This window comes from Cebus imitator, unplaced genomic scaffold (genome assembly GCF_001604975.1).
Source record: "Cebus imitator isolate Cc_AM_T3 unplaced genomic scaffold, Cebus_imitator-1.0 Scaffold190, whole genome shotgun sequence".
Classification (NCBI taxonomy): Eukaryota; Metazoa; Chordata; class Mammalia; order Primates; family Cebidae; genus Cebus; species Cebus imitator.
In genome coordinates this window covers 1195322-1221259 of record NW_016107505.1, presented here as the reverse complement: position 1 = coordinate 1221259, position 25938 = coordinate 1195322, and the positions used below count along the sequence as shown (strand labels likewise).

The following is a 25938-nucleotide window of genomic DNA, read 5'->3' as shown; positions in this document are numbered from 1 at the left end:
GTGGCATGATCTTGGCTCACGGCAACCTCCGCCTACTAGGTTCAAGCGATTCTTCTGCCTCAGCCTCCCATATAGCTGGGACTACAGGCATGCAACACTATGCCCAGCTGATTTTTGTATTTTTAGTAGAAACGGGGTTTCACCATCTTGGCCAGACTGGTCTCAACCTCCTGACCTCAGGTGATCCACCTGCCTCAGCCTCCCAAAGTGCTGGGATTACAGGTCTGAGCCACCGTGCCTGGCCATGTCTCAACTATTTTTAGCTGTGCAGTTCAGCAGTATTAAACCTATTGACATCTGGTGCACCCACCACCCCCATCCATTTCCAGAACTCTTTTCATCTTGCAAAATGGAAACTCTGTCTCCAATAAACACTAACTCCCTATTCCCTTCCCCCTAGCCCCTGGCAACCCCCATTCTACTTTCTGTCTCTATGAATGTGACTCCTCTAGGTACCTCATATAAGTGGAATCATAGAGTATTTGTCCTGTGTGACTGGCTTATTTCTCTTACCATCATGTCCTCAAGGTTCATCCATGTTGTAGCATGTGTCAGAATTGTCTTTCTTTTTAAGGCTAAATAATATTCCATTGTATTTATTTATTTTTATTTTATTTTCTTGAGACAGTCTGGCTCTGTCGCACAGGCTGGAGTGCAGAGGTGTGATCTTGGCTCACTGCAGCCTCCACCTCCCGGGTTCAAGCGATTCTCCTGCCTCAGCCTCCTGAGTAGCAGGGATTACAGGCGCCCGCCACTGTGCCCTGCTAATTTTTGTATTTTTACAAAATAGTAGTAAAGACAGGGTTTCACCATGTTGGTGAGGCTAGTCTTGAACTCCTGACCTCATGATCCTCCCGCCTCAGCCTCCCAAAGTGCTGGGATTAAAGGTGTGAGCCACTGCGCCTAGCCTGGGCATACATGTTTCTTAAGAGCCTTGGCTTGGAAGAGGCCTGTATTGCTTCCATCCCATCCCATTGGTGAGAACCAATCACAAGGCCATGCTTAGATGCCAAGAGGAGTGGAAAACCTAAGCCATGGATGGGAAGCAGCATCCCGGGAAGGATTTGGTACTGTGGAAGGGAAGGACAGATGTTAACTGTGAACTGGCCATGTCTGCTGCAACCCATCCCATGTTTGGGAAACGTGCTGGTATTGGTTTGGTTGTCTTAAGAGAGAGACTCAGAATTACCAATGGTTTCAGTGAGTGTGAACGTGATTTCTCTCCCGTAAGGTCTCAGCTGGCAGGGAGCCTCTTTCACGGAGCCATGCAGTGTCTAGCTGGCTCCTTCTATCTTGTTTCTCCTCCATTCTCAGTGTTGGCTTCCATCTGAGGTGCCAATGTAGCTGTTCCAGATCTCGCCGTTGTCAGTTTGACCAGTGAAGAAGGGGTATGATCTGGGAGAGGGAGGAGGCTGTCCCTCCCAACAACCAAGTCATTGCAGGACACCCACTGAATGATCTGATTCAGAGGAGCAGAAGCACGCAGCTTTTCCTGCACACAGTTTTCCTCATGTACAGTTCGTACCCTTAATAACTTGTTTCTATTGTAACAGCACTTCCTTCTGTTCTTTTTTTTTTTTTTTTTTTTTTTCGTTTTTTTTTTTTTTTTTCTTTTTCTGAGACAGAGTCTCATTCTGTTGCCCAGGCTGGAATGCAGTGGGGTGATCTCAGCTCACTGCAAACTTGAAGTGATTCTCCTGCCTCAGCCTCCCGAGTAGCTGTGATACAGGTGAGTGCTACCACACTCATCTAATTTTTGTATTTTTAGTAGTGACTGGGTTTCACCATGTTGGTCAGGCTGGTCTCGAACACCTGACCTCAAGTGATCCATCCACCTCAGCTTCCCAAAATGCTGAGATTACAGGCGTGAGCCGCCATGCCTGGCCACACTTCCTTATGATCTAAGGTATATTTAAAAATTTACCTTTGTGATACTTCAACGAGGGACTCAGACATCTTCCTATTGACACACAAATTTAATACAGCACTGTTGCCCCCACACCACAGAAAGATGCTATTAAATCAATAATGCACATCTTATGACTGATGCTGACTGAGATTTGAGGTTACACAGTGGCCGCCAGCAATAGACTTTAAATAACACTAATAAGTAATAAGGACCACTAACATTTGCGTGAGTTTACTTCAAGGCCAATAATGAACTTAGCAGCTTTTACACATACTACCTCACATGTGATCTTACTTTTTCCCATTTCACAGATGAGAAATTGAGGCTGAGAAAGGTGTTATTCCACAAGTGAACTGTAGCTTCCTATATTTCTGATTCTCAATAAGGATGATAATAAAACAATTATAAACGATAAGTCATCTGCCACTCTCACTTAGGTGAGAGTCGGCCAAGTACAGAACAGAGGAGGGACCAGAAGGACTCGCCTGCAAGGACACCACCGTTTGGACAATGATTTTAAAATGTGTGTTTTTTGAAAGAATACTAACAGTAACAGCTGACATCCAGTGCGTGCTTACTAGGTGGCTACTTAACACGAGGAAGTGGTGGATTCTCAGCTGCTGTGACAGCAGGCACTGTGTACAGTCAAGGGTTAAATACACGAATTTGGAGACAAACTCCACGGGTTCGGGCCCGGGCTCTGGTATTCCGTGTGTGTGACTTTCGTTAGGTGATCTGACTCCTCATCTGCAAAATGGGGACAGGACCTATCCCGAGGCCTTAGTTAGGATGAGGACCTAGCGCATGTGAAGCACTTGGAGGCGCACAGTGTATTTTTATTACTTCAGAAAGGAGGAAACTGAGGCTATGGCACCTGAAGCGCAGCACTCTCCATCCAGTAACTAAGGAATCCGGGGTCGCAGGGGACGGAGCCCTTTGGGCACCTGGACTCGGGCCACCGGGAGGAGCGGCGGCATAGAAGGGGTTACCATGATAGAGACGGCAGGAGGACCCGAGTTGGCACGAGCGTCCCTCTCCGCCACTTTACACTCTCCGCAAGGCAAGCGCGGGGAGACGGCCGCGCAGGCGCGAGGAGCCCGGGCTTGGGGGGCGGGGGGGCGCCGCCCTCGACACCCGGAAGTCTCCGCCTAACGGGCCCAGCCTGCATCTCCTGTCCAGGAAGGGGGCGGGGCCGAAGCCCCTCGGCGCGGGGCGCCATAGAGCATGGACGGAGGACTTGTGTCCTAGACGCGTCCGGAAGTGGCTCCCTCAGGCGCCCGCCGGGCACCATAGAGCTGGGGGCGGCGGCCGGGGTAGCGGGCTCGCCTTCCTAGAGCGGCAAGGACAGGGTGGTGGCCCGGGGCGGGGGGGGGGGGAAGCCGCGCGGGCGGAAGCGGCCGGGAAGGTCACTTCCGGCCTGGGCGCCCGTCCCCCTGACCCCAGGGTCTGAGTCGCCGCTGCCGCCGCTGCCACTATCCGCGAGGCAGGAGAGAGGAAGAGGAGTGACGCGCGGCGGCCCCGGGACCGAGGAGGTGAGGGGCGGGGGCGAGGGCTGTGCACTGGAGGCAGGGTGGGCCCGCGCTTCGGGAAGCTGGGCTTGGTCTGGGGGTGGGTGGGGAGACGGGAGGGCGAGCGCGACTGGGCGGCGGGCGCGCGTGCGCGCTGCTGGGGGGGCGTGAGTGGGCGCGCGGCCGGGGTGACGCGGGCGGGGGGAGTGCGCGTGCGCGCCGAAGGCGTTGGGAGGGGACGCGTGCCCTGGCGGCCCGCGGGCGGCGAGCGGGGCTGGAGGGGGTGGCGCGCGTGCGCGGGGCCGGGGCCGGGGCGCGCGCGCGCGTGCGCTGGCTGGGGCCGGGGGCCTTGGTGGGGGTCCCTTTTCTGCGGGCCCTCGGGGTCGGGGGCGCTGTCCGTCCCCACCACGTCCCAACTCCGCCGGTCGTGGCCGGAAGTGGTGGCGACTCCTGAGGGAAGTTAAGGCCCGGGTGGGGGAAGGGGCCGCGCGGGCCGGGCTGGTCTGGCCGGATACCGCGGCCTTGAGGGCACGGTCTCAGCCCTCGGCCCCCCCACCAGCCCTTCCTTCCTCTTTTCGAGTCAGCCCGGGTCCCGTTGCTGCCCCGGGCGGGCTGCGCGCGGCCTTTGATCAGGCGGGTAATTACGGGGATTCTGGCCGGCGGGAGGCCCATTCATTCGCCCTTGCGCGGCAGGCGGGCAGGAAGCGCGTCCCCAGGGGGGGAAGTGACTGGGCCAAGGTCAGCCACCGCGTGGCCCACGGGACAGGGCGAAGGCAGGGACTGGACCAGTTGGCGATTCCTGAGGCCTCCCTCGCCGGTGTCGAGGGGATCAGGGTGGAACCCCGCCCCTCTGACACCCCACCCCGACTCCCAGTTCAGGGAGATGACCCCAATTCATGTGGACGAGTGCCCCTGGGACCTGCAGAATCGGACAGAAAAGTGACCCACAGACACAGAAGGCAGGAGTGAGTGGAGGCAGAAGCTTTTTCAGTCGCAGCCAGACCCTGTGGCTGGCACTAGAGACAGGGTGCAGGGAGATAACAAGGGCCTGGAGTCGGATTTGCGGGCAGAGACTGAGACCTGAGCAGCAGAGTCGCCACCCCAGGTCACCAGACCCCCGATAGAGAGGCCTGGGGGCTGTGTGAGCCAGGGAAGGCATGTTGTCTTCAGCTGGGTCTGGGGGATGGGCAGGGCTTTAGGGAAGGAATGACTTGGTCTGCTTTTTGCGGTTTCCTGGTGCCAGGCCCCATGTTGGGCAGTGCTTACGACCCATTTGGGGATCTGATTGGCCCCGGCCCCGGGAAGCACAGTTGCGTTGATCCTGGCTTAGCTCCTCTGTAAGACTGTAAGCCTCTTTGGCTAAACCCAGCTGACATTCACCTGCCTGCCTCTGCGCAGTTCCCCTGTGGTCCTCCTGCCTCGGCCCCAGACAACATACAGATCAGATTCCTGTTTGCTTATCTCACCTCTTATCCATCCATCCAAGCTTCAGCAGAGCTGAGGGATGGAAAGGGCTCATCACCCTGCCTGGCCCCTCCCTGGCGCATTGCCAGAGTTTGTGCAGGCACTGCGTTGTGTTCCCCAAGAGCACAGGGACCAGGCAGGCCTGGGTTCAAGTCCTAGCCCCACCACTCACCTCTGTGGCCTTGGACGAGTAACTTGGACGAGTGTCTTCCCACCGGGACAGAGTGAGGGTGGTAATAATAGTATTGACCTCATCGGAAAGGTTCTTAATGCTTTTATTTTAGAGCCAGAGCAGACCTCAACAGATGTGTGTGAAATACATGGAAAGGGCTCTGGAGCCAGGGGTTCCTGGGCCCTGGCCTTGGCTCTGTCTCTTCCACTTCTGTGACCTTGGACATGTCACTTCCCTTTTCCCAGGTTTAATTTCCCTTCAGTTGCTTAAAAAAGGAGAGCAAGGCCATTCCCTGAATAAACGTAATCCATCCAGGCTGCCGCACTGGCCAGGCCCCATGCTGGGCATGGGGTTATGCGTGGTCTTGGCACAACACTGTCCTGTGAGGGCCCAGATGAGGTGCCTGGCCCAGCCTGGGTGAAGAGCAGAGTCTCAAGCCCCCCACCCCAATGCAAGCGCAAGGTACAGTCGTGCTCAGTGCTGGGCAGCCTGGCAGGAATCCTACAGTCCCTGTCCCAGCACAGCCCAGACCCTCGAGGGAGACACCTTCACCCACTCACACCAAGCAGAGGGGTGGGGGAGATTTGCCAGAGGGGTCCTGGGAGCTCTCAGCATAGAGGGAGGGGTGAGTGGTGCAGGGGAGGGTGTGTGTATTGAAGGATAGGAAGGAAGGAGGGATTGGCTTCCAGAGGCTGGTACTTAAGGGAGGATGACCGGGGCTCTGGGTAGGGAATGGCAGCAGTCATGGCTCAAGGCCACCAGCTGCTGCTTGGCTGCCATGGGAGGTCTTTCGTTACTAGGCACACACAGCCCTCAGGATATCCATCCTCAGGCACGTCCCACAGGCCTTTCCAAACCTCGTTCATGCGTCCTCTGGGGCATCCTGAGGTCTGCAGCCTAGTGAGGACTGTGCTGGGGCCTCTGTAGTATGAGCAGCTACAGATTCAACACTTACTGGTGAACACTTTGCCGGAACCTGGCCTAGTGCCCGGTCCTCACTGTCCTAAATTCTCAAGGCCCTGGGATGGAGGTGGTCACCCCCGTTTTAGGGGGATGGGATGGAGGCTCGGGATGGAGGCTCTGGCTTGCACTTGTTAGCCCAAGGCCCTCAGCAGCTTCAGAACCCGAGTCTACGGGTGATTGCCAAGCGCAGGCCCTTGACCGCCATGACCTCCCCCTTCGCTCCAGGCTGGGGCTTGGGGGAACAAAGGCTGTCCTCAGGTCCTGTAGGTGTTAGTTGTTGGCTTGGGCGCGCTGGACTCTCTGCCCAGGGGGGTGTGCTCTCTGTGAGGGCTGCTGGCTGCTTCTGGGGAAGCCAGCATGGTGGGAGAAGCAGAAGTGGCACGGAAATTGAGTGCTGAGACCCATGCAGCCACCAAGGAGACCTCACTCACCCAGCATCAGGGAGAGCAAGGTGGGTGTGGAGTTGGGGCAGTCACAACACCAGTGCCAGTGGACCTGTCCCGGAGCCCAGAGCTGTCGCCTTACTGCTGCCAAGAAACCAGCCCAAGCTCTGAGCCCAGTTGGGGTGGCCTGGGGCCCGTGTGTTCCTGCAGGGGACTTGGCACCCTGGGGCCCTCCTTAGTGAAGTGTTCCTGGTTCCGCCTCTGCCTTGGCCTGAGCCTTCTCCCTTCGGGCTCACAGAACACAGACGTCTGTCTTGTGCTAAATGGGGATCCCATCTGGGCCCCCTGTTTCAGGGCCTCAGTAGTGCCAGGCCTTGGAGTGGGTGATGCTGGGCCCCAGAGATGCACCAGAAGTGGTCCTGGTCTCAGCCAGGGTCAGGCCAGTCAGAGCCTGGATTCCTGAGGCTGCTGTGCGCAGGGTTCTCATGTGCATGGTCCGCTGGATGCCCTGTGGGGCTGATGAGGACCTGCTGTAGGTGCCGTGGGGGTGAGTAGGATGCGGATCCCCCTGGGGACCCAGGACCATCCATAGTGGTGGGCATTAAAAGGGAACAAATGGCAGTGTCCCAGGAGTTAGAGGGAAACAAGGTGCCTTTGGCGTCCGGCGACTCAGGTGACCACAGTGATAAGTGGTACGTACTGGGTGCCTCAGCATCTGGCTTTTGGGGGAGTGCTTGACACATGTCATCTCAGGAGGGATGCATAGCCCAAGCACCTTGCCCAGGTCATGTGGCTGGTTCCTGGGGGGCCGGATCCGACCCTGGCCTGCCCAGAGTGATTGTCGTCTTGCCCCTGTGCTGGCCTTATGGCCTCACACTGTCTCTCACGGCGTCACTGTAGGGCCCGGATCAGAGCTTTTGTGCTTAGGGCACCCTGCACCCAGGACCTGGGATTTAACCTGCAGTTGATGTTTGTGATCTGTTGCTGGATAAGAGAGGACAGAGCTGAGGGAAGGGAGGAGTCTGGGAAGGCTTCCTTCCAAGCACCTTCCTTGCTGTGGGTGCTAAGCCTTGGCAGATGGGCCAAGCAGATGCCCTCAAGGTGGGAGGAAGGGGCTGTGCAGATGGCCTGGTGGGGAGTCCACACCTATCTGTAAAACGGCCAGCCTGCCCCTTTGGTCCCGCTGAGGGGTGACAGAATGTAAGGTGCTCCATGGGTGTGGTTTTGTGTGTTTTCATAGAAAGGGTTGTTTTTTATTTCATATATATGTGTGTATTTAAGAGATAGGGTCTTGCTGTGTTACGCAGGCTGGTCTTGAATGCCTGGGCTTCAGTGATCCTGCCTCCTCAGCTACCTGAGTAGTGACTAGGGGCTTTTTTTGTTTTAAATTGACAGGAAGGTGCACAGACTTCCCATATCCCCCTGCTCCCACCCCCTACAGCCTCCCCCTGACCCCACCCCCATCAACTCCCACTCCAGGGCAGTGCGTTTGTTACAGTGGATGAACCTACATGGACACCACTGCCTTGTCACCAGAGTCCATAGTGTACCTTGTAGGTGTGTGGGGACTTTTGGCCTGAAAACTTTTGTCTTTTAAAGACTTCTTGGTTACCTACTCGCCTGCCCTGAGATCCGTAGGGATCTGCAGGTCTGCAGGCACAGTCCCCCCAGGGGCTGCACCTGAGGGTAGATGAAGGGTCCAGTGGGTCTGGGAGTCCCTCTCTCTGGCCCTCTGGGGCTGTGAGTGGCTCTGCCGTGGCTGTGCTGGTGCATCCGAGGAAGGCGGCTCTGATGGGGCAGGTGTGGGTGGTGCGGGTGGGAGGCTGCAGGAGCCTGGGTGTGAGGCGGCTGGAAAAGAAGAAAGCAGTGAAATAGACGCTAGGAGCCGCCCTCCAGAGGAGAGGGCGGGGAGAGCCAGAGCAGGGGATGGCTGAGCTCTGTGCCCTGAGCCCTGCCCGAGGGAGGTGCAGGCTGCGCTCCAGGAGAATGTGACCTGCCAAAACCGGCTCAGAGGAAGGGCAAGGTCTCCGCAGATCAGTCACTATAGAATGTACCAGGAGAGGGTGCCTGGCACTTTCCCCAGCACCCTCAGGAATGGTAGGCCTGGGATCTCAGCCGTGTCACGGAGACATCCCGGGACTGAGGAAATGAGGGCCTGATTTGGGATGTGGCCTAGCTTGGGGAGCCAGGCGGAGGTGCAGGAGGGAAGAAGAATGAGGTTTTCCAGGCAGGAGTGAGGGATGAAGGGGCTGGTGGGGGAGTGGAGGGGTTACGCTGTGGGCGTCTCCCCAGGAGCATAGGGGGAGGCGAACCGGAGGGGGCTCTGGGAGGGGCCGGGCGGCAGTGTTGGTTCTCGAAGCAGCCATGGGGACTGCGGAAGCTGGTGCTGGGCACCCCTGGCACCCGCCCTTAGGGAGCGTCGCACCCAGGAGCAGATGCAGAGCTTGAGGAAGGACATATCAATAGACGGGACGCTCATGACGTGGTGACAGAAGATGCTCACTGGCCAGGAAGTCAGCCCTGGCCTGGGAAAGGTGGGGCATGGGCCTCGGAGAGGCTGGCATTTGAGCAGACCCTTGAAACATGAGACCAAGCAAGGCAGGTGGAGGAGCCGGGGGGATGGAGGGGTCCCTAGAGAGGAACACCGGGCCTGGCCAGGAGCAAGCCTGTTGGTGTGTCAGGAGCTGGGCAGGGGACAGGAGGTCTGGGTGGGCTGGAATCAGGGGTTTGTACAGATGCCTGAGCCAGATCGGGCCCTGCAGTGCCTGGGGAGGAACCTGGAATTTGGAATGAGGGGCAGGGCAGCGGTTTGGGCAAGGAGGTGGTGAACCGAATTGTTTTTTGTTAATGCGAACAGTTTTATTAAGATATGATTCCCATAGTGTACAATTTGCCCTTTAAAAGTAGTCCCAGCTACCCAGGAGCTGAGGCAGGTGAATCGTTTGAACCTAGAACGTAGAGGTTGCAGTGAACCTAGATCATGCTATTGCACTCCAGGCTGGGCTAGAGAGCCAGACTGTCTCAAAACAAACAAAGTATACAGCTCAGGGCCGGGCACGGTGGCTCATGCCTGTAATCCCAGCACTTTGGGAGACCGAGGTAGGCGGATCACCTGAGGTCAGGAGTTCGAGACTAGCTTGGCTAACATGATGAAACCCCATCCATACGAAAAATAGAAAAAATTAGCCGGGTATGGTGGTATGCACCTGTGGTTTGTTATTGGGAGGCAGGGGCTGAGACAGGAGAATCGCTTGAATCTGGGAGGGGAGGTCACAGTGAGCTGAGAATGTGCCGCTGCACTCCAGCCTAGGCGACAGAGTGAGACTCTGTGTCAGAAAAAAAAGTATACAGCTCAGTGGTTTTTAGCATATTCAGTGATCTGTGCAGCCATCACCGTAGTCAATTGATTTTAGAACGTGTTCTTCATACCAAAAAGCAACGCCATGCTCTTCAGCAGCCCTCCCTCCCTCACTGTAACCCTCTCTGTGTCCAGGTCTCTGGGAAGCGCTGATCTGCTTTCTTTCCCGGGGTGTGCCTCTTGTGGGCAGGTGTATAAATAGAACCCTGCACTGCTTTGCGTCTGCCTCCTTTTACCCAGCATGCCGGGTTCGAGGGTCATCACGGCTGCAGCGGAGCTCCACGCCTGCAGTGGAGCTCCACGCCTGTTAAGGCTGAGTTGCGTTCCCTGCTGGTCACGGATGGACCATCATTAGTTCATCCGTATGGACATCTGGGTCGTCTCTACATTTTGGTCGTTATGCCTAATGCTTCTATGATCATTTGTGGACGGATTTTTGTGTGGATTGATTTTCTCTTGGGTGGAGAAAGCATACCTAGGAGTGGAATTGCTGGTTCTGATGGGAGTTCTGGGCGTCACCTTTTGAGGAACCGCTGTTTCCCACGGCAGCGGTGCACCTGCTGTGCCCTTGCCCCAGCAGTGGAGGCCCGCTTCTCCTTGTCCTCATCGGCACTTGCTGTTTTCTGTTTTCCCTCCTCCGGCACAGTGGGTGTGAGGCGGTGACTCCCTGCGGATTTGGGCCAGGGAGCCGTCTCTCCCACACAGCTCATGAGGACACCCTTCCATGTGCCTGCCACATAGTTGTCTTTCTTTGGAGGAATGCCTACTCAGATCCTTTGCCCAGGTTCTAATTGGTTGTTTGAACTGAGTGACTTTAGGAAGATTAGTTGGTGTGGTGTGGGGAGGGTACTTCCAAGAGGCAGCGTGGGAGCCAGGATCCTGGTGGGAGGGAGCCAAAGCCCTGAGAGAGGGAACTGGGAGGAGAGAGTGAGGGTGGACGGGTGGGAGGGAGGAACGGGCAGAAGCCCTTGTGCTGGAGGGGTGGGGTGGGGGGATGGCCGGTCTGCGAATCCCAGGGCTCCTCCCCTGCCCTGCAAAGCAGCCATGGAGTCAGGGTGAGAAGGAGCCACAGGATTTGGTGGAAAGTCAGAGAGGGTGTTTGAGAGCTGAGTGGTAAGAGGATGAGTGGGGGAAGGAAAGGAGGTGGTTGGCTGCTCCAGGCTGCAGGTAGAGGGGAAGGAGTAAGAGGCTGGGCGGGGGTTGGGGTGGGGCAGAAAGCAGGTGGGTGCCCGGAGAAGGGTCTGGGCTGGGAGGGTCATGGACGGCCAGGAGGAGTTGCTTCCCAGAGCTCGGGGGAGGAGGGGGTGAGACTGGCAGCAGAAGAAAGGGTATAATTGGCAGGCAGGCCTCCAGAGGGTGGGCGGGCCCTAATAACAACAATAATAACAATCATTTGTGCTAATTGGATCTCTCAAGGGCTAGGGGCCAGGAGAAGGCACCCCTGCCAGTGCTTCCTCTCAGGGGTGGAGGTCAGAGCCAGGTGAGCACCTTTGGAGGCAAGGAGAGCCTGGGAGGCGGCAGGCAGGGAGGCTGGGACCCTCTGTTTCAGAAGATGTTAAATTCCAAGCCTTCCGATAGATGCCTTAAATAGCCCAGGGCTTCCCTGAGAGCAAGTGGGGGGCCTTCTCGTAGGGAGCTAGCGTGGACCCTGAGAGCTGGGTCAGGAGCTGCCTCAGGTCCCTGCCTCTTGTGGTGCCCCCGCCTCTCCTGTCACTCACCTCTGCAGATGACGGTTCCGTTCCCCTGCCATGAGGTCCTGGGACACAGGCCTCCGCAAGGGCTGAGTGCGTGCTTGGAGGGGTGGCAGAGGAAGAGAACTGGGTCGCGTTGAGTTACCGGTTACCAGAACTGCACTGCTCGTCGACGTAACCCTGACGAGCACTCAGAGGCCTCCACTCAGTCCCACACAGCCCTGCAGGGCACCTGCCCTTCCCGTCCCCGCTTTGCAGACGAGGCAGCTGAGGCTTAAGTAAGTGCCTCTTCTCAGAGTGCTGACTACGCCAGGGACGGTACCATGATCGCGTGTTGCTGTCGCCCAGATGATTTGTTTCCTGTCTCCCTGGTTGGTGCTCCTCGTAGAGGGAGTTTGGATGCAGAGAGCATGGGCCTGTCCCAGGTCAGGACTCTTCCAAGTCACTACAGTGCGGCCTTTCTTCCCTCTTAGAAGAGCACCCTGAGCTCTGGCCCCTTACGCCTCCTCAGCTGCCCCCGGCCCCTCTGGCTATGGAATTTGTGGGCCCTTTTGCAAAAAGGCAGGAAAAAAGCATCTTCCTTTCCTGGAGGTCTCTGGGTCTGCCAGGGTGTTTTGTATCTGGCATTTCACCCATGGGTGGGTTCAGAGCCCCCAAGCCCAAGCTATGAGCCCCCAGCGTGTGCCCTTGTGCCCTCGGAATTCCAGAGCAGCAGCTGCGTAGCACGGAGCCCCAGGCGGGGCCTCCCTGTAGGCTGCCCCTCCCTCCCCTCCTCCACCTGGCTGTGGCCTAAAAAGGGTGCCCCAAACCCTGGCGCTCTCATTTCTTTACATCAGGGTCAGCAAGCTTTCCCTGCAGTGGGCCAGATAGCACATGTTTTAGGCTTTTTGCACCAAGAGGGAAACAAGACCACTTTTCATGTAGGTATATGGCTGTCATTTAAAGTGTGGCCATTTGAACATGTAAAAGGCATCTGGAGGGCAGTTTGTAGCCCAATGCACCCTACCCAGGGTCACCCCCTCCGCCTCTGTAAACTGCCCACCCCCCATCCCCCCACTCCCTCCCCTGACTCCCCCGCCCATCACCACGGCTGGAACCATGCTCCATGCCCTGTGCTGGCTTGCTGCAGGTCCCTGATGAGTGAGAGGTGATCCCTGCTGGCCGCCCGGCAGGCCGCTGTGTGGTGGAGAGGAGGGGTGTAGAGGACAGCCCCTCCCACCTCCCCCATCCACAGCCCGCCAAGGCCTTAGCCCTGCAGGAAGCTGGCCTCGGGTGGAGGCCAGGGGACGGCTCTGAGTTGGGAAGTCCCTGCTTTTATTGAGTTATGTGATAGAGTTTCACTGGAAGCACATTATCACCACTTGGCAAACAGGTTTCCCCCAGAAGAGGAGGCAGGGGCGGCCCCTCCCACCTGCTCAGCCCCTGGTTGCACACTGTTCTCTGAACTGTTTTCCTTGTGCTTTTTTTTTAACCTTTCCCACAGTGCTGATTCTTAGGCATTTTTAATGTTTAGGGTGTTGTAATTAGAAGGCCTGTAGGTTTTTTTAAAGTTTACTTTCTAACAGAGGTACAATTCATCAATTCATGTATTACACCACTTTTTTTTTTTGAGACGGAGTCTCTGTGGCCCGGGCCTGGGCTGGAGTGCAGTTATCTGAGATCACACCATGATCAACGTTTGCTTTTTTAAAGTGCACAATTCAGTGGTTTTTAATATATTCACAAAGTTGTGTGATCGTCACCACTATGTAATTCCTGAATCTGAGGCTTGTCACGGTGGTTCACACCTGTATACTCCCAGCACTTTGGGAGGCCAAGGCAGGTGGATCACCTGAGGTCAGGAGTTCAAGACCAGTCTGGCCAACATGGTGAAACCCCATCTCTACTAAAAATACAAAAATTAGCCGGGCGTGGTGGTGGGTGCCTGTAATCCCAGTGACTCAGGAGGCCGAGGCAGGAGAATCGCTTAAACCTGGGAGGCAGAGGTTGCGGTGAGCCAACATTGTGCCACTGCCTTCCAGCCTGGGGCACAAAGCGAGACTCCATCTCTCTCTGTCTCTAATAAATCCTGAACATTTCGTCAGCCCCCAAAAGAAACCTGGTGCCCCTGTCAGTCACTCCCCTCCCAGGCCCTCCCGCAGCAGCTGCCCTCTGCCTGCTGTCTCCTCACGCGTCCCCGTGCTTGCTCAGTACTGTGTCACATGGAATCCTCTGCAGCCGTCAGCGTCTGTCCACTGTCGCCTTGGCCTTGATGAGTGGTCCTGTTGTGAGGATTTGTATGTGGCTTCTTGCGTGGTCCTGTGTTTGCATTTCTCTTGGGTATAACTAGGAGTGGAATTGCTGGGTCACAAGATAGTGAGTACTGTTTAGGCCAGGCGCGGTGGCTCTGCCTGTAATCCCAGCACTTTCGAAGGCCGAGGTGGTCAAATCACTTGAGGTCAGGAGTGAGATCCGGCTGGCCAAGCAGGTGAAACCCTGTCTCTTTTAAAATAAAAAATTAGCTGGATGTGGTGGCGCACACCTGTAATCCCAGCTACCCGGGAGGCTGAGGCACGAAAGTTGCTTGAACCCATGGGGCAGAGGTTGTAGTGAGCCGAGATTGGGCCACTGCACTCCAGCCTGGCAGCAAAATGAGACTCCGTCTCAGAAAGAAAAACAGGATATCGCTGTTTAATCATTTGAAGAATCAGCAGACTGTTTTCCAAAGTGGCTGGCCCGTTCAGCCGTGTGTGAGTTTCTCTGAGGCCCTGAGGCGTTTTTTTTTTTTTAAATTTCTTTTTTTTCTTTTTCTTGCACTGGAAGTCCTGAGGCATTTTTATGGTCTGTGGTGTGTAGTCTTGAGATGCATACAATTTTCTGACCCATCTAGGGAGGCCGAACTCCTCTCCCCTCCTGGGGTCTCTGGCAGCATCTGCGAATTAGGTTGGCATGAAACAGAATAACAGGAGAAAGCTCTCGAATGTTATTTTTGCAGGCACATAGGAGACTTGGGAACCTGAAGATCCCCGAAGCGGTTAGGCCTGAGGGCTTCCATGCCCAAGAGTAGCGACTGAACAGTAGTGAACAGGTTTCTGAAATATGTGGGGAGGCTGAGAGAGCTCAGGCTTGGTTTGCACAGGTGTCTCTCAGCCTCAGCTCCCCAGTGCTGGTGATGAGGCGTCCTCTTCCTCTACATGGAGGGTGTGTTGCATGTGGGGTTTCACCTGCTGTCGGGAAGGAATGGGGAGGCAGAGCCCCCTTCTTGCACCTGCTGTTGGCCACGTGCATTTGGGGCTGCCCTGGGGTGACCTGTTCTGTCTGGCGTTTTCACTGGCTGGCCCCCTAGCACGCAGCCACCTCCCAGTCCCGATTCGTAGCCCAGTGGCTGTCCAGAACACCCCTTTAGGCCTTTCCTCTTGATGAAGACATAATTGCCTGTTATTAAAATATTAGGAACATGAACATAAAAAGGTTGAGGTCACTCACTTAAAGATGGGGTTTCACCATGATGGCCAGGCTGGTCTTGAAGTCCTGACCTCAGGTGATCCACCCACCTCGGCCTCCCAAAGTGCTGGGATTACAGGCATGAGCCCCCGCACCCGGCCAATCACTCACTCTTGATGCTGGGAGTATGAGGTGTGCCAGCCACCATTCCCTGCTGGCTCCCGTGGAGGAGGGGTGACTCTGTCCATCTCTGTCCATTCCCGCTGCGGGTTTGATAGGTTCCCCCTGGTTACCCCTTTCGGAACCTCACTGTCTTGGCAGCTCTCTGCAAGAAGCATTTCCTGCGATGTGGGCTTTCCCAGCCTCTGGAAAGGCAGAGCCAGCCTGAGCAGGGGCTGGGTGCATGTTCACAGCAGTTTAGCCTGAACGCTTCCATCCCAGGGACCCAGAGCCTGCGCGAGTGTGTGAGGGGAGGTCAGCCTGTCCTTCCGTGTGGGTCTCACCTTTTCCTGAGTGGGTCTGGCAAGGGACTGGGTGTTGGCATTTGCCGAGTCGGGTCTCCAGCATATGCTTTGCCCAGACCCATCTGTTGGTGTGCTCACCTGCCCGTGCCTGGTGCTGCCCTGGGTGCTAGGGACCCATAGGTGTCAGAGTGGGCACCGACATCACAGGAGCCCGGGAGGACAGGCCAGCTAAGCGGACATGGAGAGTGGCAGAGTAGCAGGATTAGGAAGAGAAGAGCAGGCGGGTGGGGACCCTGAGGAGGGGGGCCTCACATAGAGTCCAGAGGAGGCAGCGGGGAGGGCCACCTTTAGTGCCTCCTGCTTCTGAAGCCCTGAATCTCCTGGGAGTCCCTGGGGCTCTGTGCTTGCACAGACCCTGCTCCTGGTGCTGCCACCAGCGCTGCTCTTCATGTGCTGCAGGGAACCCGAGGGTCTGGCCCTGCAGCCTCAAGTTCCACATCTGTGAGACAAGCATCAGAACAGTGCCCACCTCTCAGGGATCCCCTGTGCTTCAGAGGCCTCGCAGTCCTCCTGGCAGGAACCGTCCCACAGCAGCTGCAGCCTCTTCTGCAGCACCCAGCTTGTCCCGGACTCCTCTTCACGCCCCCATCCAGGGCCTGCTTCCGGGTGCCTCCTTTCTGAGGGCCCCCTCAGCCTCCCTATCAGAGCTGCCTGTCCCTTCCTTCCCCTGGCCCCCTCCTGATGTGCTTCCTTCCTGCTGTCTGGGAGCCTTGGGGGCAGGACTTAGACCGTCCTGGTCACTCCGTGTCTCTTGGTGACCTTTGTGGCTCCCAGTGACTCCATGTGTTCCAGTGACTTTCATCTTTCCTGGTGACCCCGTGTCTCCTGGTCCTCACAGGCGCTCAGTAAATGAGGACCCTGGAGAGTGCGGCCGGCAGGATCCTGCGTGGGATTTGAGTAGAGCATCAGCAGGGAATGTAGGGGTGGGTGGTTCTAGCAGAGACTTGGGGCCTGATGGTCTGTGTGTCAACTGTGCCTCTGCGCCCTGCCTTTCCCTTCTCCTTTCCCCACTGAGATGTTGGGACTCCGTGTCCTCATCTGTGTAATGGGGACAGCGGTCAGACCTACCCCGAGGGCTGTGGGGACCCTGATTCACAGTTGGTCAGCTGTCTAGAGCAGAGCCTGGAACTGTGGGATGGGGTGGCCCAGGGCTGCCAAGTGACCTACACAGCAGATCTGTGCACATGAATTTACGTGATGGAACACGTTCTGAGTTCTCATCCGACTCTCACCTTCTTCCTCAGTGGTGGGTGGACAGCACCCAGCAGTGGGGCTGGGTCCCTTCTGCACCCGGATAGTGCTGAGAAACTCGGTTCAGGTGGGTTCTGCCAGTGCTCCAGTGGACCCCCCGCCCCCCGCCCCGTTCCCACACGCTGGTCTGCAGACCCCACCCTGAATGAGAGGCGATGGGTGCAGGCTGAGACTTCCTCAGAACCGAGAGCATTCAGCCTAGGGGCCTGGCCTGGGTTTCTCTTCTGGTGTTCAGGTTGTTGCGAGGAGGGAGTCCTGCCCGCCTGGGAGTGAAGTGACACTGGGGAACAGGCTGCTCATGGCTGGTCAAGCCTTGTGCCCACCTCCACCTCAGTGCACAGCTCTGATCAAACACAGAATTGAAAACCCTTGGGGGCTCGGGCCTGTGGGTCTCCTCCCCACAGAGACAGAAATGAGCATCCACAGGAATATACAGATGGACACCAGTGTTGACCTGGAGTGTTCACAAGGCCCATAGTAGTCCACCAGCGATGCGTGGGTGCGTGGCGCACTGTGGCCAGCTGCACACAGGGTGGGGTTCAGCCCGAGACAGGAGCGAATCACCTGGCACGCCGCAGCGCCACGCTTGTGGGAGAGGACAGACACGGAGGGACAGGTGCTGCCCCTTTCCTGGGCAGGGCACATGGCAGCCAGTACAGAGGGACAGAAGGGGGTTCAGAGAATGCAGGGCGGCCTGGCCGGGGAATGCGGATGACTGCCCTGCACGGGGTCTCTTTCGTGGCTGTTGTAAAGTTGATGTGGTGATGGCTGTGAAACTGAACGTACTAAATATGATTGCGTCGTACTCTTTAAGTGTGGAGTGTTGTGGAAGGGAGTCAGAGGTCAGTGAAGCTGTTTTTAATGAAGTGTGGGCCCTGGGGTATGAGCGCTGGACCTGGCATTGGGAGGCTGTGGCTCCTCAGGCAGGTTTCTCATGGCTCCTGCAGGAGGCTCCCTTGAGAGGCCGGGCTGCTGCAGCCCTGTCTCCCGCAGGTGCTGGGATTCGGTGGGCCGAGCCCCAGAGCCCTACTGTGGGATGCAGGAGCTGTTTTGTTTTAGGCTGGTCAAGTGAAGCCGTGGAGAGGGAACAAAGAGCTCTGGGACTGGTGAGCAGCTCTAAACACGCTGCCTTTGGCAGGCAGGACATTTTTTTAAATTGCCCTTATTTGGCTGTGGAAATTGGCAGCCCTGTGTGTCCGCCCCATGGAGTTTTGCTGAGGCGCTCCTAGTTTATGAAACCCTGGCCTGTGTTTGGAAAGCTGGGAGGGCATGCTGGTCGTGGCCCTGCCAGGCCCTGATCTGTGCCAGAGTTCAGGTTCCCTCTGCACCTGCTGGAGGGTGTGGGGTGCGGGGTGGGAGGGTGGGGGAAGGGCTGCCTCACAGCTGGTTTCATTTTGTTTTTCTGTTAAGTTTAATTTTTGAGACAGACTCTTGATCTGTCACCCAGGCTGGAGTGTGATCTTGGCTCACTACAACTTCCGCCTCCTGGGTTTAAGCAGTTCTCCTGCCTTAGCCTCCTGAGAAGCGGATCACAGGCATGTGCCACCATGCTGAGCTAATTTTAGTATTTTCAGTAGAGATGGGGTTTTGCCATGTTGGCTAGGCTGGTGTCGAATTGCTGACCTCCACTGATCCACTTCCCTTGGCCTCCCAAAGTGCTGGCGTGACAGGTGGGAGCCACCGTGCCTGGTCAGGGAGCCTGTTGTAAAAGGGAGAAGAGGCATGAACTCCTTCGACAGCTCGTGCACGTGGCCCAGGCTCTGCTGCCCGCTTTAGCTGCGTGTGTGTGGGGCTCAGGTTGGTGTGGTGCGTGGAGACCCTCATGGTGTGTGGACGGGTTGCTGTGGTGTTTGGAGACCCTCAGTGAGTGGCTGGGGTTGGTGGTGTGTGGAGACCCTCAGTGTGTGGCTGGGGTTGGTTTCGTGTTGAGACCCTCACACGCCTGCTGCCCTGTTCCTGCTGTGTGTGGGAACTCTGGTCCCCTCTGGGTTGGCGTGAGCGTCGCATGGACACTGTCTTGTGGACAGTTGCCAGAACACATTCTCCGTCTTGCCAGTGGGGAGACTGAGGCAGAAGGTGGGGTTGCCAGCCCCAGGTCTGGCTGGGAGTGGTGGAGCTGGACGGGAAGTGGCAGTAGCTGCAGCCTGTGTGTGTCCCTGAGTCCTTTCCTTGGCCTTGGTGGGCCCTCAGTGGGGAGCAGGCAGGTCAGCTCCGGCCCATTTCCCGCCGTCCTTGGTTAGGTGTTGCATGCCTTGTCTGCCAGGCCCTGTGCCTGCCATGCCCGGGTCTGCCAGGCCCTTGGTGTAGCCTGGCATCCTGTAACCTCTGTCCTTCCATCTCGTCCCCTTCTCACAGGGACCCAGACATGGAGCTGCGGGAAGAGGCGTGGTCTCCGGGGCCGCTGGACTCTGAGGACCAGCAGATGGCCAGTCATGAGAATCCAGGTGAGCAGCTTAGTTCCCAGCTGGCCCTGGCTTCCTTTGCCTCCAGGTGGGAGGAAGCCTTCTTTTTACCCGTTTTTCTCTCACTGGGGGTGAGGGGGGCCATGACAGCGCCTGACCCCTGACTGATCCTTGCACTCCTAGCTGTCGAGGCGGGGGGGCTGGGGTTGTGGCTCCCAGTTTCCTTTCCGCTGGATGATCGTGGAGACCCCTGGGGGCCACCCTCTTTGCCTGACTTCCTCTCCTTGCCCCCAGCCTGGCAGCACCCCCGTTTGTTGAGGATGCCCCCTTTCCCTTCTTAGAGCCTGGACCCTCCATTGTGATTTTTGGACAGCCCTGTGACCTTCCCTGGCAGGAAACTCTAGACCAGGGGTGGCACAGGAGTTTGGGGAACCCACGGGCCGACACTGACTTTTCAGGCAGAGAGGCCAGTTTGGGTTTTGTGAAATCCTTCACATTTTGGACATTGTCAACGTGTATTGTTTAGTATAGTATTATTTGGGTTGTGCAAAACTCATTTGTGGGCTACGTGGGGCCCAGGTTTGCTCGCCAAGGCCCCACAACGACCCCACTATGGCCGCTGACACCTCCCGGCCTCCCTCCCGTCCACGGCGGCTGCGTGCCTCCCGTGAGACCTGCAGAATAAGGTGTGGCTGCGTCTTATGGTTGTGTAAGCACAGCAGGCCCCACGCTGGCCCGGGCTCAGCAGACCTCTCCATAGAGGGCCAGAGAGGAAATACTTTCCATCTGGCAGGCTGCAGGCCTTGTGGACATCACGCAGCCACAGTTCACACGGCAACGTGTGGATGCAGCGTGCGGGGGAGACGCCATGTAGAAAGACAGACAGGCGGCAGAGCCTCCCAGCCCCAGAGAAAGACCACGGTGAAGCTGGGGATGGATTTTGTAAAGCACCTCAGGCACTTTTCCAGAGATTTCTGAGATCCGTGGATGGATCTCCCCGCTACCTCCCTGCCCTGTCTGTGGAAAAACCGTCTTCCACAAAGCCCATCCCTGATGCCAAAGGGGGCCCCTGGTTTAGAACGAGCCGAGATCGTCACTGCACTCCAAACTGGGAGGCAGAGTGAGACTCCATCTCAAAAAAAGAAAAGCAGCAAAAGCAGTGTGTACAGTTGGGGTGCTGGGTGCCGCTGGGACAGGGAGGAGACCCCTGCCCAGCCCAGGGTTTGTCTTAGGTGGTGAGCTCTCCAGCTCTGCGTTGGATGTGTTACTGGCTGCCCCTGTTGTGCTGGAAGGTTAACCTCTAATGAAACTGCAGCTCCCCGGGGCAGAGGTCCTGCTTTGGGTAATGTGGAGTTGAGGGCCCCCCCCCCATGCCCTCGGGACCTGAGCTGAGTCCTTCAGTCAGTGATGGAAGCGCAGTGATGGTGTCGGTCGTGGATTAAACGTGGTAATCCGTGGAACACATTTAGCCCAGGGCTAGGCGTCTGGGGACACTCCCGTCCCTCCCCCCCCCCAAGGGTAAATGTGGCCACCTGCAGAGTGGTCCTGGCCTTCCTGGTTACTTATTTTTTTAATGGAGTGAGAACTCTCTGCTCCTCAATGTGCTCTTCTCTTTCTGGGAACCTGTTGAATCCCTTTACAGATGGTGCTGTGAGGTGGAGAGAGCTGTTAGCGTCTTCGCTTCAGTGAGGGGGAGGCTGCCGTCGCAGCTGCAGGAAGCGGAGTGGCCTGTCCTGGCTCGTGCTCAGTGCAGACGCAGACTTGTCAGAAGTGGCCTGTCCCTCTGACACTCGGGTTCCTCCTGGCTTCCCTGAGGTGCAGTGTGGGAAAATGTGCCAGAGCCCAGGAATCTGCAAGCTGTAAAAGAGCCCTGCCTTCTTTTAAGTAATTAAACCCTGTCCATTTAACCCTGCTTACTTAAAGCAGTGTACAGACACCTGTAGAGAAGCCACGTTGCCCATGGGCTGAAGCAGGAAACAGTTCCCACCTCCTGTCCTCCCCTACTCCCAGCTTGCCTTTAGAGTAAGGAGCCCCTTCACGAACTCTGGGTTTCACCCTGTTCCTGGGTAAGGAGCTCGGGTAATTGCTTTATGAGTCACAGCTCTAATGGGAGGTGAGGACGTGGCTCCCATGTGCTCTCCTCCCCACTCTGCACGCACAGCATGCCTGCCCCAGTGCCCCTGACTCACCTGCCACTGTGTCACAAGGGTTGCGTTCAGAATTCACGTCTTCACGACAGCCGAGTTCCCAGGGAGCCTTGCTATACTTTCTTCACAACCTTGAAAACAAAGTGAGTTTAAAGCGTAGCAGCACTTGGAAGGTTCGGATAGTATGACTGAGTTTACAGTGATAACCAAATCTCTTTCCTACCTGTCCCTTTCTGTCCCCTTCACTGACTGCCCCGGGGCAAATAGCTTCTGATGCGAGTTAATTCTACGTCTTTTAAGTAATGTGCTTATAACTTAAATTTCTTGATTCATGTTGGCAGTGCAGGGGCTCCATGCTCTCTCCAGAAGGTTCCCTGCTTCCTGACTTCACCTGGAGTTTTTTCTTCTGCCCCAGGTGATTGAAGAGCTATATTGGAGTACTCTCTACTTGGAATAGTGATTCTCACACAGAAGCTGGCATCAGAATCACCGGGCGGCTTGCTGAAGCACAGGCCCCGGTCCAGGGAGTTTCTCAAACAGTGGGTCTGGATGAGGCCTGAGCATAAGCAGGTTTTTTGTGTGTGAGAATCTGGCTCTGCCACCCAGGCTGGAGTACAGTGGCACGATTTCAGCTCACTGCACCTCCACGCCCTGGGTTCAAGCCATTCTCCTGCATCAGCCTCCCGAGTAGCTGGGATTATAAGTGTGGACCACGACACCTGGCAAATTTTTATATTTTTAGTGGAGATGTGGTTTCACCACGTTGGCCAGGCTGGTCTCGAACTCCTGGCCTTAAGTGATCTGCCCACCTTGGTCTCCCAAAGGTGGGCATTACAGGGGAGAACCACCACACCCGGCTGTTCGTAAGCATTTTCAGTATGTTTTCTGTGGTGCCGATGCTGCTGGTTGCAGGATCCCACTTTGTGGCAAGTGTAGGGTGTGCTGTGTGGGGGGTGGGGGATGTAGCGGTGGGCGGCCGTTTCTTGGACCCACACTGCTAACGTGCTTCTGGGGATTGCCACTTTGCAGTTGTGTGGCTGTGGGCTGTGACTCAACTTCCTAGTGCCTCTATTTCTCCTGGTAAAGGCTTAGTTCCATGGCTCCCCGATGAGGACTTGATGGACGTGGAAGTGTGTCATGCAGGGGATGTCACGGTCCTTCCTCGTGTGTTTGCCAGCTTGGTGTCCGAGATGGTCTGGGCTCTGTGTGCTGGGATAGATTTAGGAGCTTACAGTGTATAGTGAGGTAATTAGTGAGAACGTTGTGATTCATGCTTTGAAGAAACTCTGGGGTACACCTGGGGTGTCTATGGGGGTGAGAGGTTGACCTGTTGGGGCCCCCTGCACCTGATTCTGTAGGTCTGGACTAGGCCCTGCAGGGAGAGCAAATGCAGAAGCTGCACACAGACCCTTCTGAGGAGCAAGGAGTTGGGGAGGCACCCCTCCCCACCCCCGCAGGCCTAGTGCAGAGCAGGAAAGGCCTTGCTGGCTGCATGAGGGTGTCGTCAGTGTGCATAAGTGCTGCCAAAGCAGACAGGAGCCCCCCGATCGGGGGCTGGCGAGAGCCTCCAGTGGAGGCTGCAGAGCGGGGTTGTACTCGGGCTGTGAGGCAGGGCTTTCATGCTGGCGTCCAATCCCGTTCCCTGTGCACTGCCCCTGCCCACTCCACCTGTAACCAGGACTGTCTTCCTGACATCACCACTCCCCTGAGGGCACCAGTGCAGGGTGCCGAACCCACCATCTGGCTCAGGCCATGTGTCCAGGGCTGCACTCAAGCCCTGCGGCCTCTGTCCAGCTTAGCCTTTGGCCCTGGCCTTCCTCATCCTGTACCCCTGCGTCCAGGCGGGTGCTTTGGGTCCCAGGGTCCTTTCCTGGGAGCCCTGTGTGGATCCCCAGCCCTCCCCTCTTATGTTGACTGGTTGTGTACAGACTGGGCCTTCTATGTTGAGGGCATTGTTCTAGAACTTGGGGGTAAACCAAGTGTCTTAACTCTTAGTTGGGGAGAGGGGTAATAAGTATCTAGTAAAAGGGCGGGTCCCGCGCCAGGGCGAGCCTGGAAAAGCCCCGTGGTGAGCGAGGCAGCCGAGGCCTGGGTGGAGCCCTTGCCTGACCCACCCCTCCTACCGTGTTGCCTTGCAGTGGACATCCTTATCATGGATGATGACGACGTCCCCAGCTGGCCTCCCACCAAGCTGTCCCCGCCCCAGTCCGCACCCCCAGCCGGCCCCCCTCCCCGGCCGCGGCCGCCCGCCCCCTACATCTGCAACGAGTGTGGCAAGAGCTTCAGCCACTGGTCCAAGCTGACACGGCACCAGCGCACGCACACGGGTGAGCGGCCCAACGCCTGTGCTGACTGCGGCAAGACCTTCTCGCAGAGCTCTCACCTGGTGCAGCACCGGCGCATCCACACGGGCGAGAAGCCCTACGCCTGCCTGGAGTGTGGCAAGCGCTTCAGCTGGAGCTCCAACCTCATGCAGCACCAGCGCATCCACACGGGCGAGAAGCCCTACACCTGCCCCGACTGCGGCCGCAGCTTCACGCAGAGCAAGAGCCTGGCCAAGCACCGGCGCTCGCACAGCGGCCTCAAGCCCTTTGTGTGCCCGCGCTGCGGCCGCGGCTTCAGCCAGCCCAAGAGCCTCGCGCGCCACCTGCGGCTGCACCCCGAGCTGTCGGGGCCCGGCGTGGCAGCTAAGGTGCTGGCGGCCAGCGTGCGCCGGGCCAAGGGGCCCGAGGAGGCGGCGGACGGCGAGATCGCCATCCCGGTGGGCGACGGCGAGGGCATCATCGTGGTGGGCGCGCCGGGTGAGGGGGCCGCGGCCGCAGCGGCAGCCATGGCAGGTGCGGGGGCCAAGGCCGCGGGGCCCCGCTCACGGCGCGCCCCGGCCCCCAAGCCGTACGTGTGCCTGGAGTGTGGGAAGGGCTTCGGGCACGGGGCCGGGCTCCTGGCGCACCAGCGGGCGCAGCACGGGGACGGGCTCGGGGCGGCGGGTGGCGAGGAGCCGGCGCACATCTGCGTGGAGTGCGGGGAGGGCTTCGTGCAGGGCGCCGCGCTCCGCAGACACAAGAGGATCCACGCGGTGGGCGCGCCCGCGGTCTGCAGCAGCTGCGGACAGAGCTACTACCAGGCCGGCGGGGAGGACGACGACGACGAGGAGGAGGAAGAGGAGGGTGTGGGTGGGCGGTGCCCTGAGTGCCGCGCTGGGGAGGGCCGGTAGGGATGGGGGCCCGGGGGCGGGCAGGGCCCCTCGGGCTTGGCGGGAATGACCACCATGTGCAAGACCAGGAGACCCAGGGAGAGGTGGTCAAGGGTGCGATGGACCCCGCGGCGGGTGTCCGGGGTCCCCGTCCCTTTGCCCCCTCACTGTCCACGTGGGCACCGGGGGTGTCAGGGCCAGTTCACTTCTCCGCCTTGACACTCTGCCCCCTCAGCCTGGCCCGCCCTCCCTAAGTTCTCGGCTTGTGAGCCAGAGACGGACATTGGCAAGAACTGTAGCAGCCAGGGTCTCAAACAGCAAGGCCTTTTTCCTTCTCCACCCCGGGGGCAGGGTGCTGCAAGGAAGGGAGAAATCAGGCCCTTTGCAGTTTAGAGGTTCCCAGAGAGGGAAGGGAAATAGGGGCCCCTTTTTAGAATTTTCTTTAAATCAGCCCACCTTTTGACTCCCCCCGCCTCCTCCCCCAAAATCCTTTATTTTTTTTCCTACCCTCTGGGTCCCATCGTTTCTTAGAGCTCAAGTCGTTCCTTTTCCTCCTGGATTCCAGTAGCACAGGCTGCCCCTGTGCCCAGCGAAGCCCCGCAGGGGCGGGTGCCCATTTGTCCCTGGCCTGGGTAGGCCTGGTGGAGGAAGCGGGGGTAGATCAATAAATGGCACTATCCAAACGTCCCCTCGGCGTGGTTTTTGAGTTTGGGAGGAGTAAACAGAGACTTCTGCTGGGGCAGCAGCAGCAGCAGAGTGGTGGGAGGGTCCCATGGAGAGCACCGGGCAGGAGCAGCCTGGCCCGAGTATCCTCGCTGCAGTGGCAGCGTTCACAGGGCTTGGAAGCCCTTTGCGAATGGGTCGTGGTTGCGGCCATGTCTGCTCGCTGTTGTGGAAGGAGCCCCACAGCCTGAGCTGCGCTCTTACACAGGGGCAGCCAGCTTCCTCTGCTCTCCTAGCCTGTGGACTCCCACCCCTAACCTGCCTCCAGGAAGGCTCGGCCTGCATAAGGCGCACATCTCCGTGCCTGGGCCTGTGTGGGGGCTGTCCTGCAGTTGCCTCTACTTGCCAAGAAGGCTGGGAGAGGGGGACCGCCTGGGACAGGACACCCCCACGGGAGGAGGGTGTGCTCAGCTGTCTCTGCTGCAGGGGACAAGCCAACCAGTGCCTTCGGGGGAGGGCAGGGATGCCACAGTCCAGCCCAGCGCTTAGGGCACTTCAGGCACTGTGCATGCCTGCGGGACTGGGTCACATGGAGCATCTCTGCCCTGCCAGGTGAGGGCTGTTGTTCATTATAGGTGTGGGGCTGTGTGGGCGCTTGGGGGGGACTCACCCGTGGCAACAGGGTTCCTGGACCCACAGCCCAGGTCCTGAGGACCTATGTTCCTGGGGCCTTGGGAGGCTGCAGTGAGAGTCCCAAAGGGGCGATTCCAACTTGGCCAAGACACAGTTACTCAGGAGCCATGGAAGGAGGCACACAGCAGGCAGGCGTCTTTGACTTCCGGGTTGGGTGGTTGAGAGGAACTTGAAGGAGAAAGTTGGATTTCCAG

At 57.7% G+C, this 25938-nt stretch overlaps 1 protein-coding gene across 5 annotated transcripts; it reads left to right on the top strand.

Annotated features, from left to right (window-relative positions):
• Positions 1-3031: 3031 nt before the first annotated feature.
• On the top strand, positions 3032-25075 carry ZNF787 (zinc finger protein 787). Of its 5 annotated transcripts, none has more exons than XM_017546618.2 (3): positions 3032-3441; positions 19002-19090; positions 23334-25075. In XM_017546618.2, the coding sequence occupies exons 2-3, from the start codon at positions 19012-19014 to the stop codon at positions 24407-24409; spliced, it is 1155 nt and encodes a 384-aa protein (XP_017402107.1). In that variant the 5' UTR covers positions 3032-3441; positions 19002-19011; the 3' UTR covers positions 24410-25075. The 5 variants fall into 5 exon arrangements, with proteins under 5 accessions (XP_017402107.1, XP_037600939.1, XP_017402108.1 ...); XM_037745011.1 differs by lacking the exon at positions 3032-3441 and adding an exon at positions 4120-5515; XM_017546619.2 differs by lacking the exon at positions 3032-3441 and adding an exon at positions 8720-8933.
• Positions 25076-25938: the final 863 nt, after the last annotated feature.

What these genes read in the sequence shown, in the direction of transcription:
- ZNF787 (XM_037745010.1), top strand. Translation starts at nt 10,752, where the DNA reads ATGGCCGGTCTGCGAATCCCAGGGCTCCTCCCCTGCCCTGCAAAGCAG. An exon ending in GGGTGTTTGAGAGCTGAGTG is followed by an intron (nt 10,871 to 19,001) that starts GTAAGAGGATGA and finishes CCCTTCTCACAG; the next exon opens with GGACCCAGACATGGAGCTGC. An exon ending in GGCCAGTCATGAGAATCCAG is followed by an intron (nt 19,091 to 23,333) that starts GTGAGCAGCTTA and finishes GTTGCCTTGCAG; the next exon opens with TGGACATCCTTATCATGGAT.